This window comes from Trichosurus vulpecula, chromosome 1 (assembly GCF_011100635.1).
Source record: "Trichosurus vulpecula isolate mTriVul1 chromosome 1, mTriVul1.pri, whole genome shotgun sequence".
In the NCBI taxonomy this organism is placed as follows: Eukaryota; Metazoa; Chordata; class Mammalia; order Diprotodontia; family Phalangeridae; genus Trichosurus; species Trichosurus vulpecula.
In genome coordinates this window covers 286,674,291-286,688,503 of record NC_050573.1, presented here as the reverse complement: position 1 = coordinate 286,688,503, position 14,213 = coordinate 286,674,291, and the positions used below count along the sequence as shown (strand labels likewise).

General features: G+C 36.5%; 1 protein-coding gene across 7 annotated transcripts in view; it reads left to right on the top strand.

Moving 5' to 3' along the window:
- Positions 1 to 14,213, top strand: part of NCOA2 (nuclear receptor coactivator 2) — a 328,725-nt gene that overhangs the window by 246,678 nt on the left and 67,834 nt on the right. For all 7 annotated transcript variants that reach the window (XM_036740652.1, XM_036740623.1, XM_036740614.1 and 4 more), the window contains 3 exons: positions 5,589 to 5,692; positions 10,161 to 10,338; positions 13,539 to 13,727. In XM_036740652.1, coding sequence (XP_036596547.1) covers positions 5,589 to 5,692; positions 10,161 to 10,338; positions 13,539 to 13,727 — 471 coding nt within the window. The remainder of the gene's footprint in view (positions 1 to 5,588; positions 5,693 to 10,160; positions 10,339 to 13,538; positions 13,728 to 14,213) is intronic.

The following is a 14,213-nucleotide window of genomic DNA, read 5'->3' as shown; positions in this document are numbered from 1 at the left end:
AAATAGAAACTGAAAGAGTCCACAGATCGCCTCCTCAGAAAGATCCCAAGAAGAAAACTCCTAGGAATGTTGTCGCCAAATTCCAGAATTCCCAGGTCAAGGAGAAAATACTGCAAGCAGCCAGAAAGAAACAATTTGAGTATTGTTGAAACACAATCAGAATAACACAAGATCTAGCAGCTTCTACATTAAGGGATCAAAGGACTTGGAATATGATATTCCGGAGGTGAAAGGAGTTAGGATTAAAACCAAAAATCACCTACCCAGCAAAACTGAGTATCATGCGCCAAGGCAAAATATGGATTTTCAGTAAAATAGAGGACTTTCAAGCTTTCTCATTGAAAAGACCAGAGCTGAATAAAAAATTTGACTTTCAAACACAGAATCAAGAGAAGCATGAAAAGGTCTCACAACACCCTTTTCCTTTGGAGAGCAAGAACAGCAGGAAGATTTTTGCTAGGGTGAGCAAGTTGTTCCTTAGATCTAAATGAGGAGAATTTTTTTTTTCATACTGGGCATGCTTTGGGAATACCCTGGAAGAGACTCCCTGAGTGGGAGTCTAGTAAGCTTCCAGCCTTCCAAGAGGGGCCTCCCACTTCAAGAGCCACCAAAGGGGGAACCGTTTCAGAGCCTAACTTCTTACTTCTCACCCACTCTGCCCCACCCTCATAGTACCAATGAACTTGTCCAGGGAGTGCCAACAAGATGTGACCCAGTCCCTCAAAGGGATTTTTTTTTCATGCCCTTTTCCACATGGAAATTCTCCAGTTCGTGGAGCTCTCTGACTTTTACAAATTCACTTTGCAGTCTTTCTAGATGGCTACAGATGAGGAATAAAAGGCAATGCTAATGTTGCAAAAAAAAAAAAGTGTGTGTGTGTGTATCTCATACTATGTTCTGAATCCTTTACACCTCTTTTTGAAGTCTCATTATTAGTCCTCTGGAATTGTGAAAGTTGTTTGCCTTTTGCATATTGTCATTGTATAAATTGTTCTCCTGCTGTTCACTTCACTCTGTGTCAGTTTATGTAAATCTCCCGAGGTATGTCTGAAGCCATCTCCTGTGTAATCCCTTATAACACAATAATACTCCATCACATTTATATACCATAATTTGTTCGGCCATTACCCAGTTCATGGGCACCCCCTCACATTCCTATGCTTTGCCACCCCAAAAAAGCAATTAATATTCACATATCTTTAGGGTTTGTTTTTCTTAAGGATAACTTATCCCTTAAAACTACACCCCTGTTAATTCCCCCTTCTCCCATTTTCCTGTTGCATGAGATGTATTTTTAATACAAAGATGAATATATGCATATTCTTGCCTTCTTTGAACCATTCAGATGAAAGTGACATTCAAGTATTAATCCTCCCTTCTCCACCTTTATTTAGTAGACTGATGTTGCTTTTCCCTGCTAGTGTATTCTTCTTACACTCTTCCATTCTTCTCCTATGATCATCAAAATATAACAGAATGATAGGTTTCGTTGTGGACATATGCATTATCTTCCTGCGTTAGATTGTAAGCAATTTATCCTTATTTAGCCATTTATCGTTGTCCATTTTTGTTTGTTTACATAGCAGTGGCTGCTAAATCTTAACATGTGATCCTAGCTGTGGCTCTTGGTACTTGAATGCTTTCTTTCTGACTGCTCAATTATCTTCTCTTTGACCTGGAAGCTCTGGATTTTGGTTATAACATTGCTGGAAATTTTCTCTTAGGGATTTCTTTCAGAAGATGACCAGTGGATTCTTTTTATTTCTACTTTGACCCCTGCTTCCAAGAACTCTGGGAAATTTTCTTCTAAGATTTTTCAAAATATGATGTGTGGGTTCCTATTTTGGTCATAGTGTTTAAGTATTCACATAATTCCTAATTTTTTTCTCCTTGATATGTTTTCCAGTTAGTTGCTTTTGCTGTGTGATACCTCACATTTTCTTTTCTTTTTTTTTCTTTTCAGCCTTTTGATTGTTTTGTTATTTCTTGTTGTCTCATGGAGTCACTGACTTCTCTTTGATCCATTTACTTTTCAGAGAGTTTGTTGCTTGAGCAAGATGCTATACTGCTTGTGCCAAACTATTTCCAATTCTTCCATTGCTCTCATTTCTTTTCCAATTTTTTCTTCTAGTGCTCTCATTCAATTGCCAAAAAACATTTTAAACTCTTGCTTCATTTCTTCCAGAAATTCTAGTTGAATTTGTGCCCAAGTTGTGTTTTTCTATGAGGCTTTGCATATAGATGATTTGCTAATTCTCTTCTAGGTTTGTGTTTTGAGTGTTTACCTGTCACCCTAGTAGCTTTTTATAGTGGGACTTCCTTGTTTGTTTGCCCATTTTTCCAGCCTATTTACTGGCTTTGGACTTGATTTTAAGGGCAGCTTCTTTGTGTACTTCTGGAGGGAAAGTGTGAACTGGTCCTGTTGCTGCTTTCTTGTAATACTGAGTGTTATTTTGTTCCATGATCTCAGAGATAACTTGGACTAGTCCCCACCAGCAAACTTTTGGTGTTCCCAAAGTTGTTTGACTCAGGGCAAACTTCGATTTACTTCCCCTTGGTCTAAGCTCTACAAATCTTTGGCCTGGGTTTGGGCAAAAATAAACTGCTGCTGAATTCAGCCTCTCAGTCAGCTACAGAGTGACAGAAATGAAGGTGCCTCTTTGGTCTGTACTACCTGATCTGGTTATTTCTCTACAGGCTTCAGGGCCACACTGCTGCTGCTATTTTCTTCTGAATGTGTTCCTTTTTTGGAATACCACTCAGGGCCTCCCTGTCTGGGAATACTAGCTCTGGGAGGGAGGTCTCGTCTTCAGTCTGCCCTGGATCTGTAGCCTGGAACTGGACAGTATGGAACAAAGCTGCCAGTTGGCATCTGGGCATGCCCTGGGAAGGGTGTCTGACCTCTACTTGTTCCAGTCAACAATCTGTCCCTGAACCAGGCCTCTTTGTCCCAGTATCTACAGACATTTCTGTCTCTCTATACCAACCGGGGCTGGAAAATGACTTACTGTGATTTTGTCTTGGATTTTTCCATCAGGATTCAGTCTAGTATATTTTTTAGATTCTTTTTTGGAAGAATTTTGGTAACAATCTCACTGTACAGCTTCCTTCTATTCCACCATCTTTCCTCATCTACAATAGACTAGTTTTAACGTTCCTTTGGAATAGCAACATATAGCACAGGCAATAATATATATATATATACTTAAAATACAGGTATATTCTTAGGTTCGTTATCATATCTTCTCACGCTCCCTTGAGTCATATGTCCAGTCACTTGTCAAATACTGACTGTTTCTACTTTTACAGCATATCTCACATCGAATCCCCTCTGTCAGCTAACATAGCTACCACTATAGTTTGGGCCATTTTCACTTCTGACCTAGAATATTGCATTAACTTTCTAACTAGTATCTGTGCCTTGAGTCTTTCCTTACTCTAATCCACCCTCTACACTGCTGCCAAAGTGATTGTCCTTAAGCATGGGCCTGACAAGATCACTCCCATAATTTATTAAAATCTAGTACCTTCTTATTGCCTCTAGAATGAAATAAAAACTTCTCTGCTTAGCTTCTAAAGTCTTTCACAACATGGCCCCAACCTTTACTATACATTACTTCCTCCTCCTCACTCCCAACCCTGATTCTAAAATGCAACCAATCTGTTGGTCTTCTCTCTGTTTCTCAAAAGCAGCATTCTAAGTAAATTCTAGTGGCTCCCTGTGACCTCCAGAATCAAATACAAAAAAAAAACCCTCTCTTTTTGGCATTTAAAGTCATTCATAACTTGGACTCTTCTATCCTTTCCAGTCTTCTTACCCTGTACTCCTCTTCACAGACTCTATGGTCCAGTTATACTACCTACCTAAATGTTAATCTTCACACAACACTCCATTTCCCATTTTTGTGCCGTCCTGGCTGTTCCTCAGGTCAGGAATGCACTTGCTCCTCACTTCCTGACGTAGAATGTCTCTATTTTCTTCTGAACCTGCTCCTTTTTTTGGTACACCACCCAGGGCCTCCCTATCTGGAGACATCAGCCCTATATCCTGGAACAAGATAGTATGGGACAAAGCTGCCATTTGGCACCAGGGATTGCCCTTTTAAGGGTGTAGGACCTCTGCTTGTTACAGTCAACAATCTCTCCCTGAACCTTCTAGTTACCTAGGTTCTCAACTTCAAAATCATTCTAGACCATTACCCCCCTCACCTCCATCAGCCACCTCTTCCATATTCAGTCCCTTGTTGTGTTTTTTCCAGTTTTCTCACATCTGCCCCCTTTACTTACCCAGTTACCTAGTCCATATCCTTGTGAATTCTCAACTATTTCAGAAGCTTCCCAATGAATCTCTTCGCTTTCAGTCCACAATATAATCTATCTTCTACACAACCACTAAGTTGATTTTCTTAAAGCAAAGTTCAGATTATGTCAGCCTATTACTTAAGAACCTTCGGTGGCCCCCTTTGCCTCAGGGATCAATTATAAACTCTTCAGGTAGCCCTTCACAATATGAATCTATATTCTTGCCAAAATAACCTACCTGCTCTTCCCTCTTTGTGTCTCTCTTGGAATACCAAGCTTCCTTCAAGGCTTGGTTCAGAGTACCTCTTCTAGACAAGGTCTTTTACGATTCTTTCTCCTTGTTGTTACTATTCTCTTTCCCCTTCTTCCCCCCAATTTTGTACTTACTTTTCTATTTACATGTGTAAATGTGATATACTTGAGGGTAAAGACAGTTTCATCTTTGTCTTTTCACCCACAGTTTCTACCTTAGGGCCTCAAACATAATTGTTGTCTAATAAGTACTTGTTGAATAACCACAATGATTGTATGATTGACTATTGTTTCTTAAATAAAATAAAATTTTCAGATCAAGAAGGGAAAAGACTACTTTTTTTTCCATAACTCCGATTTAGGGACCTAAAAAAGATGCACCTTTCCATGAGGTAGTGACACAGAATTCTTCAAGTGCTTGGAAATGACAGAAGTCAGACCCCTCTTCACTCTGCTTGGAATCAGTAGGGACTTGAATATGTCATAGGGGATCAGATCTCTTTCAGGTTGTTCTAAATGTGACAAGAAATAGGAAAGGAACATGGCATTTACAAGTGACAGTTAGTATGTAAATTATGTACAGGTCACTTATCATTCCTAAATTACAATAGAAACCAAGGTGTAGCACTTGCTTGCGTTTTAAATGTGACCATATGCACCCAGGCAAGTACTGTTCACTTCTAAACAGCACATCTCCAATTTAGGTGCCTCTTGAGTAAAGACTAATTGTGGCAGAAAATATAGTGTTTTGCGATCTAAAAAGATTTGAGGAATTAACTACGTTGAAACCTGTAAACTCATTTTATCTGTGGCCTAAAATGGGCTTTAAGTACCATAGTCCAAAGATGAAAAGTTAATGCACTAGCTCCACTTCTAGCACACTTGTCACAGTTCAGTGATGGTGATGATGTGCTTTTTTAAAATAACTGTCCAGATCCACAAGAGATTTGAAAAATCATTGCAGTAAAATATTCGTGTGTCATTTTATCCTTGAAAGAGTATTGTCATTTAATTCGCTCTTATGTTTGTTGCAGAGAAAGCAGCAGCTGCCAATGTAGATGAAGTACAGAAGTCTGATGTCTCATCTACAGGTCAAAGTGTTATTGACAAGGATGCACTTGGACCAATGATGCTTGAGGTAAAATACACAAATTTTGTTTCTATTTTTTAATACCTTGAAGATTATGTTGCTAAATTTAATTTCCAAATGAAAAGAACTGAAGTAAAATATACACATGTAACTTTCTTTTGTCATTTAGTAAAAACTGTACTTTTGAAACCTTTGGATCTACTGGCCTATTTCTAGTAGTAGACAAATCTATTTAAAAAAGGGTGGGGCATGGAGTTCTTTGTTTTTAAGTAAATTGAAAAGCAGTATGAAGTAGTTCCACAGTTCTCAGATTTTTTGGTTTTAGAACCCCTCGGTCCTCCTACAAATGACTGAGGACTCCTCAGAGAACTTATGCTAATGTGGGTTATAGTTATCAATATTTACCATATTAGAAATTAAAACATCTTAAGAGTATTATGAAAATAGTTATGACCTCGTGGACCCCCGAATCTCAGTACCCTGTTTGTACTTCAGGAACAGCTGAACATAGTGAATAGAGAGCTATCCTGGAAGTTAGAAAGACCAAGTTCAAGTCTTGCCTCTCACATATACTAACTGCTTAATGAGACCATGAGTTACAAATGAGATATGAATGCTCATCTGTGTTTGTGGAAGGATTTTCCACATTGGGAACTCTACACACTCATGCGCTCATAGTTTCGGCTTCCTAGTCCAAAGTCCCTGCCCCCATACCCCACGACCCTCCAAAAAACAAAAACTAAAACCAGCAGGCATAGACACTACAACAATAAAAGCACTAAATTATGGTGTGTGGTTTGGTGGTGTTCTTTGGTTTTCTTTTTAGGTTTATTTGTTTTGGACTTGTGCTGTATTGTAGGCTATGGATTGTTTGGTTTTCATAGAAGCACCAAATTAACATTTGTTTTGGAATTCCTTGTTCAATATGATTTTACATTAACTGTAGCAGTAGAGGGTATTTTGATTAAAATTTTCTCTGTCTTACATTTTATATATGTTATATATTTGATTATATCCACTCATACGGATATGCTTAGTTGAAAAAAAGTATTAAGGCAAAATTAAAGCAAACCATTATGTTCATGTATACTCCAAAAATTTTAACTTGGGAAGATATCATAAAAAGATAAAAAATTAAATACTGGATGTAAAAAACCTTCTTGGATAAGAATTATCAAAGCAGTATTTTATCTCAACTGCCTGATCTTTATTAACATTAGGACTGTTTAATTAAAATTCCTTCCTATAAATCCTAAAACATTATCTTCCCTGTCATTAACTAATATAATATTAGCCTTCTAGTATCTTTGGGTTACCTTTTCCAAAATTAAAATATTCTTGAAATAAGTCCATCAGTGAGATGATGAAAAAAATATGAGTGTGTCCAAAATAGAAGGCCAGACTGAATCATTTTGGAAATAGCGATTTGGATAGATAAATTTTGCCGGCGTTCAAGAAAACATACATGGTTAATTCATTTGATAATGATTTGATAAAATTTTCCACTGCATACTCGTTTTCCCAGTCTATTTATAGAATGATTATCACTTTTAGCAATTAAATAGATTAGATTGTTGTATTGTTTGGAAACAAAGTCAGAGAATTTGAATATCATATCCAGTCCCCTCATTTGACAGATCAAGAAACTAAGGGCCACAGTGGTTAAACAACTTTTTTTCCCAAGATCTTAGTTAAACACAACTTGGTCTAAAATCCATGAGAAAAAGTTTTTATTTTATTCAATTTATTTTATTTTATTCAATTTTTTCTTCTGAAGCATATTTTTCAGAAGCAGTATCTTAGAGTGATTTCTAGGAAGGGGGCAAAAATAAATACTTGAACCCCCTTTCACTGACCAGTCATCCTAACCTTCTTCATTTATCTTTTCATTGCCACTTTTTGTATCTGCCTAGTGGCTGATAATTACCATGTAGTTGGTGGATGTAAAAAAAAAACTGCAAAGATGAGTTAACTAACTTTAGAGATGTTTTTGTGTTGTATAAAGTATTTTTTTAAATTATATTAAATTATCAGGTCTTGACTCATAATTTAGAGCTTTCCCTACACCTTTAATTTTTTGAGAGGGTGGTTTACTATTTACCACATTCTTTTTTTTGTAAATAGTATTTTATTTTTTCCAATTATATGTAAAGATAGTTTTCAGCATTCATTTTTATAAGATTTTGAGTTTCAAATTTTTCTCCCACCCTCCTCTCCCCCTCGTCAAGACTGCAAGCAGTCTGATATATTGCCACATCCTTTAAACAAATAAAAGACATTTTGGGCCTAAGAAAAGAAGAAATCTTTCCCCTGAGCATCAATCTCACATTGCCAACTGCCTATTGACATCAGTGGTCGGATGTTGCCATTTCAACATCCATTACCTTGCATTGCATCGAGCTCATCTCTCTTCTCTCTCCTTTCATATCTATCAACTTATTTCAAGCCCTCATCACTTCTTACCTACACTATGGGCAGCAACCTCCATATTGGTCTACCAACCTCATTCATGTCCCTCCCCACTCCAGTCCATCCTCCACAAAGCTGCTAGAGTATTAAGTATAAGTCTGACCATTTCACTCCCTTTCTTAATATACTCCAGTGACTCCCTATTGCCTCTAAAATCAAATTTAAACTAGTCTCTTTTATGTTTTAAAGCCCCTCACAATGTATTCCCAACCTGTCCTTCCAGCCTCATGATAGCCTACTCCTTTCCTTAGACTCTGTGATCTAGCTAAATTGGCCTTTTCTTTTCATCATCCACAGTAATCCTTCTTGTGTGCCCTTGCATACTGGCCATCCCACGTGAGTAGAGTGAGAGGTCTTTCCTCACCTCTTCCTCATAGAATTCATCTTTTCCTTCAAGGTGAAGGTCAAGTACCACCTATTATATGAAGACTTTCCTATTCCCCCAGTTTCCAGTGCACTCCCTCATTACCATGTATAAGATTACCTTTTATTTTTTTCTGTATTAGTTCATATGTGCTTTTATACATACATGTCTCTTCCAGCAAAATTTTAAGTCCCTTGGCAGAAGTGGTCGTTTTCATTGTTTTGTATCTTTATTACCAGCATCTTACCCGTAGTAAGTGCTTAATAATGGCTGTTTCTTGATTGGTGGACTGACCATAAGTCTGTAAGTCAAGTCTTATTAGAGTTTAGCTCATTAATTACATAAAGCAGATTTCAAGATTGTAATTTCCATTATCATATAAAGTCAAGCCAGGACTTTCTATTTTTATCTTTTTTATTTTTTATTTTATTTACTTATTTTTTGCGATCACCATGCACCTATTGTGTCAGGGGTTCCATGCAGAGTAAGTTTAAAATCTAATGCTTGACTCCTGTGACTTATGGTTTAAATTTAAATCTTTTCCCCTGTTTACATGCCATAAATTGGACAGAGAAAAGCCTTGTTCTTGGTGAGCTGTTCCCAGGCATAGATGCACAATCATGCTTGCATCATTAGCATTGTTGTTGCTAAGCAACAAAACTGAATGTCAGCTGTTTTTTTTTCCTTAGGAGAGTATCTTAGTGAGCTTTTAAAAACACATGCTGTTTCAGGAAATAAAACTGTTTCAAGTAAACTACAGAATTTTAATTGTGAAAACCTTTTGCATAGATGTCTGTAGCAAAAAGTATGAAAAGGACCCTTCATATATGACCAAACTAGCCAGTTTTCCTCTCCGTAACCTCCTTATCCTCCATATGACACATAAAGACATTCCATTCATTAAGTCTCTTGCTTCCGTGTTGGCTACTCTGAAATGTAGCAAGCTGAATTGCCATTCCTATCTTCCATGTGCTATTTCCCTATAGGTCCGCTCTAAATAATAAGGAATATCGGCACAAAGCTCCTAAGTTCCCAAACCTAAAGGAACATAATTATTAGGCACACTAGGATTCGTATCATGTTTAGACAATGTTGCTGACAACTGTGTCAACAGTTCTTCATGTTGAGTAGTTTTCTATAACTCAAAGTACCAATACCCAGCAAAAAAGAAAAAATCTTATATAGTAAATTTTCCAACCACTTGTTACTATAATTCATCATGAATATATTTCGAACTATGGAACATATTAAGACTATAACCTTGTATTTTATTTGTTTGGAAATGAATGAGTGTTTGTTGCTCTTAGAAATACATGAGTCTCATCTCAAAAAACAAATAAATATATATGAATACGAAGCCGACAAGCCTCATGTTGTGGAAGATTAGAAAAATTAATGTTAATCATGTAGCCCAGAATAAGGAGAGCCTCAGTTAATTCTTCTCCCATTTTAGTCTAGTTTTTTGGAAATGGAATCTGTATGTTTCAACTAGTAAAAATGTGTTAATTGGTTCCATATGACAATTAAAATTAGGGGTTCAGGAGAATAGTTAAAGGAAATGTACTTCTATGAAAGTGTGAATTGAGTATTTCACTTGAAGAGGAAATAGTTGTACATTTCTTAACAAGTGCACGTGAGTTTACCATGCATATTTTTATTAATGATTAGTCCTTTCTCTTGTAGGCCCTTGATGGCTTCTTCTTTGTAGTGAACCTGGAAGGTAATGTTGTATTTGTTTCTGAAAATGTGACACAATACCTAAGGTATAACCAAGAAGAGCTGATGAACACAAGTGTATACAGCATCCTGCATGTAGGGGACCACGCAGAATTTGTAAAAAACCTGCTACCAAAGTCTTTAGGTAAAGTCTTATCTTTTTTCCCGCTGTTTTCATTGTTGATTGGAGTTTAATAAAAATATTTACAGTGGTAGTTTGTAAAAGAATAATCATAGAAATGATTGCTTTTAAAGTATATACCTTAGCTCTTAAAAAATCTCCAGTCATGTTCCATATATTGTAATTTAGAACTTGCATTTCATTCAGGGCAGCTAGGTAGTGCAGTGGATAGAGCACGGGGCCTAGACTCAGAAAGACCTGAGTTCAAAAGCAGCCATAGATACTTAATAGCTGTGTGATGCTGGGCAAGCCACTTAGCCTCTATTTGCCTCAGTTTATCATCTGTAAAATGGGCACACACTGGAGAAGGAAATGGCAAACCACTCTAATAATATCTTTGCCAAGAAAACCCATAGACTTTGTCATACAACTGAACAACAACTTCATTGAGAATTCATCAGAACATTTTAACATGCTCACAATGGTGTTCATGTAGGGGGCAGCTAGGTGGCACAGTAAGTAGAGCACTGGCCCTAGAGTCAGGAGGACCTGAGTTCAAATCCCACCTCAGACACTTGACACACTTACTAGCTGTGTGACCTTGGGCAAGTCACTTAACCCCAGTTGTCCTGACTTCCCCGCCTGTGTGTGTGTGTGGGGGGATAATGTTCATGTATATCATCAGGGAACTAATGGGTTGGTTGTTTTTTTGTTTGGTTGTTTTTGGGTTCTTTGGGGGGAAGGGGGGGTTAAGTTTATCATCAAATTGCTTATCCTCCAGGGCTAGTAGCTAACGGGGCATTTTCTACCTGCCTTTTGCCCATTTTAAAAGTCATAAGAAATTGGGGCTCAGAGTTAAATCTGAAATCCTACACTTATTTGAACCATGCATATAACTATATATTTGTCTTTTTTTAATAGGGTCTTAAGAGGGAAGGCATATTTATTTACTACAAACCCTATAATCTCAAACTTTTTTGAGCACCCCAAATATCACTTCTACTCTCTATCTTTTGTGGTTCATTCTACTATTCTTTCTAAACTGCAATACAGGATTATAAAAGGTTATATTTAAAAGTGGGTGCTACATAACATGGCTGCAAAATAACAGCATTACTGGTCCAACTTGTAGAAGTTGTTTTTTCTCCTTTTCACCTAGACTAGTGATGCTAAGAATTTATTCACAGCTTCAAAAGTAGTGCCTATTTTAGGACAGAATAAGGTCAAACTCCTGAGTTATCTTATCAAATGCTGCTGTTTGGGGTTTTTTTTTTTAAAGCTGTTTGTATCATTTGGTCTTTTTGGTTGCTATAGCATGCACAAAGAAATTCCTTTTCAATTCCTCAATTTGTTAGCATTTCCTTTGTATCATAATCCTTTGTTCATTGTGACTGGAATAAATATTATAATAAACACATGTATATCAGTGAAGTTCCATCTCTCTTTAATAATCCAATAGAGATATCTAATTGCTGTTCCTATATGCTGATTTCTAATAAACAATAGTTTCAGGTATCTACAATTATTTCTTGAATTTATCTCAGGACTTAAATATATTAATTCACCCTTGTATGTTTCTTTCAAGGTATTCTCCTTGCCCCTTTTTTAAAAAATGAAAATAACACAGAAGAGGATTGTATATAAAACTATAAACTTCTATGACTTAGCTTATTTTTTAATGTAACATAATCGTATCAACACTGCCCTTATTTTTTAGCATCATTATCTCTACTTGCCCACTCCCCTCTAAAAAAATAAAAACCCTCCCCAGTAACAAATCTTGCTTTTTCCTGTATCTTTTTAAGTCTTCAGTGATACAATAGGTTGGCCAGAGCTCTTCTCTCTCTCCCTTCTGATCCCTCTTTATAACCCTGATACATAATACAAGCTCTGCAGTGCTTATGGTGACAAGAACTCAAGAAATATCTACATAGAGAACAGTAAAAATGGTTCTTTATGCAAATTAAAAATAATTTCCCCTAGCTTAACTTAGTATTTATTCGTGTTCTTCCTAGGGCTTTGGTTCCTTTTCTATTTCTCTTTGGAATAGCAGCAGTGGTTCAAGTATTTGGCTCACCTCAACACTGCTTATTTAAGTGTTTTGTAGCAGATGATCAGAAAGTATTTTCTAGTTTGATGATGTAATCTCATTGTCTTGCTGATCTTCCTCTTTCTCAGAATAAAAAGTAGTAGGAAATTCACAAGACTAGCCATAAAGAAGCCTGGGTTCTAAGGTCTAGCTCAGCCATTAATTAATTGTGTAATTTTGGACAAATCCTAACATATCAGGTTGGGTTTTGAAATTATAATAGTGAGAACTATGAGGTATAATATTTGTTCAGTCTGTTGATCACATAAATTGTTACGTACCTACTCTACGCCCAGACGGTGCTGGGACCAAAGATTCGTCAAGAAGGTTACATTTGGCTGGGTTTGGGGAAGAGGGAACACTCTTGAGGAGTAGGAACAAGAGTACCTAGAGAAATATAGGACAGCAAATGTCCCATCATTTGGTGTAGATTACATATACAGTTTTATGTAAGTTCAGAGAAGAGAGAGGTGATTATGACCTAGTGATAAGCAAAAGAAAGTATTTTAGATGGGAACAAATAGAAGTAAAGGAATAAATGTTCAATGCACATGGAAGGAGATAATGGGAGACTGGGCTTTTAGTGGTGCCTTTCACTAGACAGTTTTGAGAAACAAGGACTCCATTTTCCTCTGTTTCACAAACAACAATGGCTCCTATTGTACCAAGTCCATATTTCATGAATAGGTGTTATGAGGCAGTAGAAGTTCTTGAGTGGAAGAATGACACAGATATTGTTTAAGGAAAATTTGTCTGGCCATTCTCTTAAGATAGATTGGAGCAGTGAAGGAGAACCAAGAGCCAGAGATACATGTCAGGAAACTGTTATAGGACTCTAGGCAAGAAGTGATGGAAGCCTGTAATGATATGAAAGTTGGAATGGAGAATTAGAGAAGAACCTGAGAAAAATTATATGGCTTTCCACCACTTCCCCAAATACTTTAAAATGCTAGTCTTACTGAGAATAGAGAGAAGGAGGAAAGGTGTTAGTATAGATACTTTGAAAGGACTGTCTTTAATGAATTCACATTTAACATTTGTTTTACTAATTAAATAACTGAATATCTGTGAATCTAGTGTTAACATCTTTTAAAACATTGGTGTTTTGTTTGGCTTTGTTTTTTGGTCTTGATAGTTAATGGGGGACCTTGGTCTAATGAAGCTCCTAGACGGAACAGCCATACCTTTAACTGTCGGATGCTAGTAAAACCTCTTACTGATTCTGAAGAAGAAAGTCATGATAGCCAAGAAGCACATCAGAAATATGAAACTATGCAGTGCTTTGCTGTTTCTCAACCAAAGTCCATCAAGGAAGAAGGGGAAGGTAGGGCAGAATGTTATAGGAAGTCTATATTGTGTATGTGTGTTATGTATGTTATATTGTTTTTACATCCCAATAATCTACAGATAATATATATGCTAAGAAAAACTCAATAGGATTTTCTCATTTGCCTTTTCTTCTAGTCTCCCTTGTGTTAGAGCATTAAAATGGAATTTTACTATAGAAAGCCTTTAAGATTTTTTTAATCACTTTTCCCCAAGTTGAAAAATTTGTTTGTTACTAATATCTTTATAGGTGAAACTTAATTATACGTATATTATGTGTGAAAATGAAAAGATATCCGTTGGGAAGAAATAGAAAATGTAAATTTGCCTTCTTAAAACATTTATGCTACTTTAAAAATTGAATTATGTAGTCTGACAGATGATTTCTTTTTATGTAATGTTGTTGTAAATAATCACCACTTTTACCTTATTTTAGTTATAGAAAGGCAACAAAACAACCAATTTTTTATTGAGGTTTTTAAAC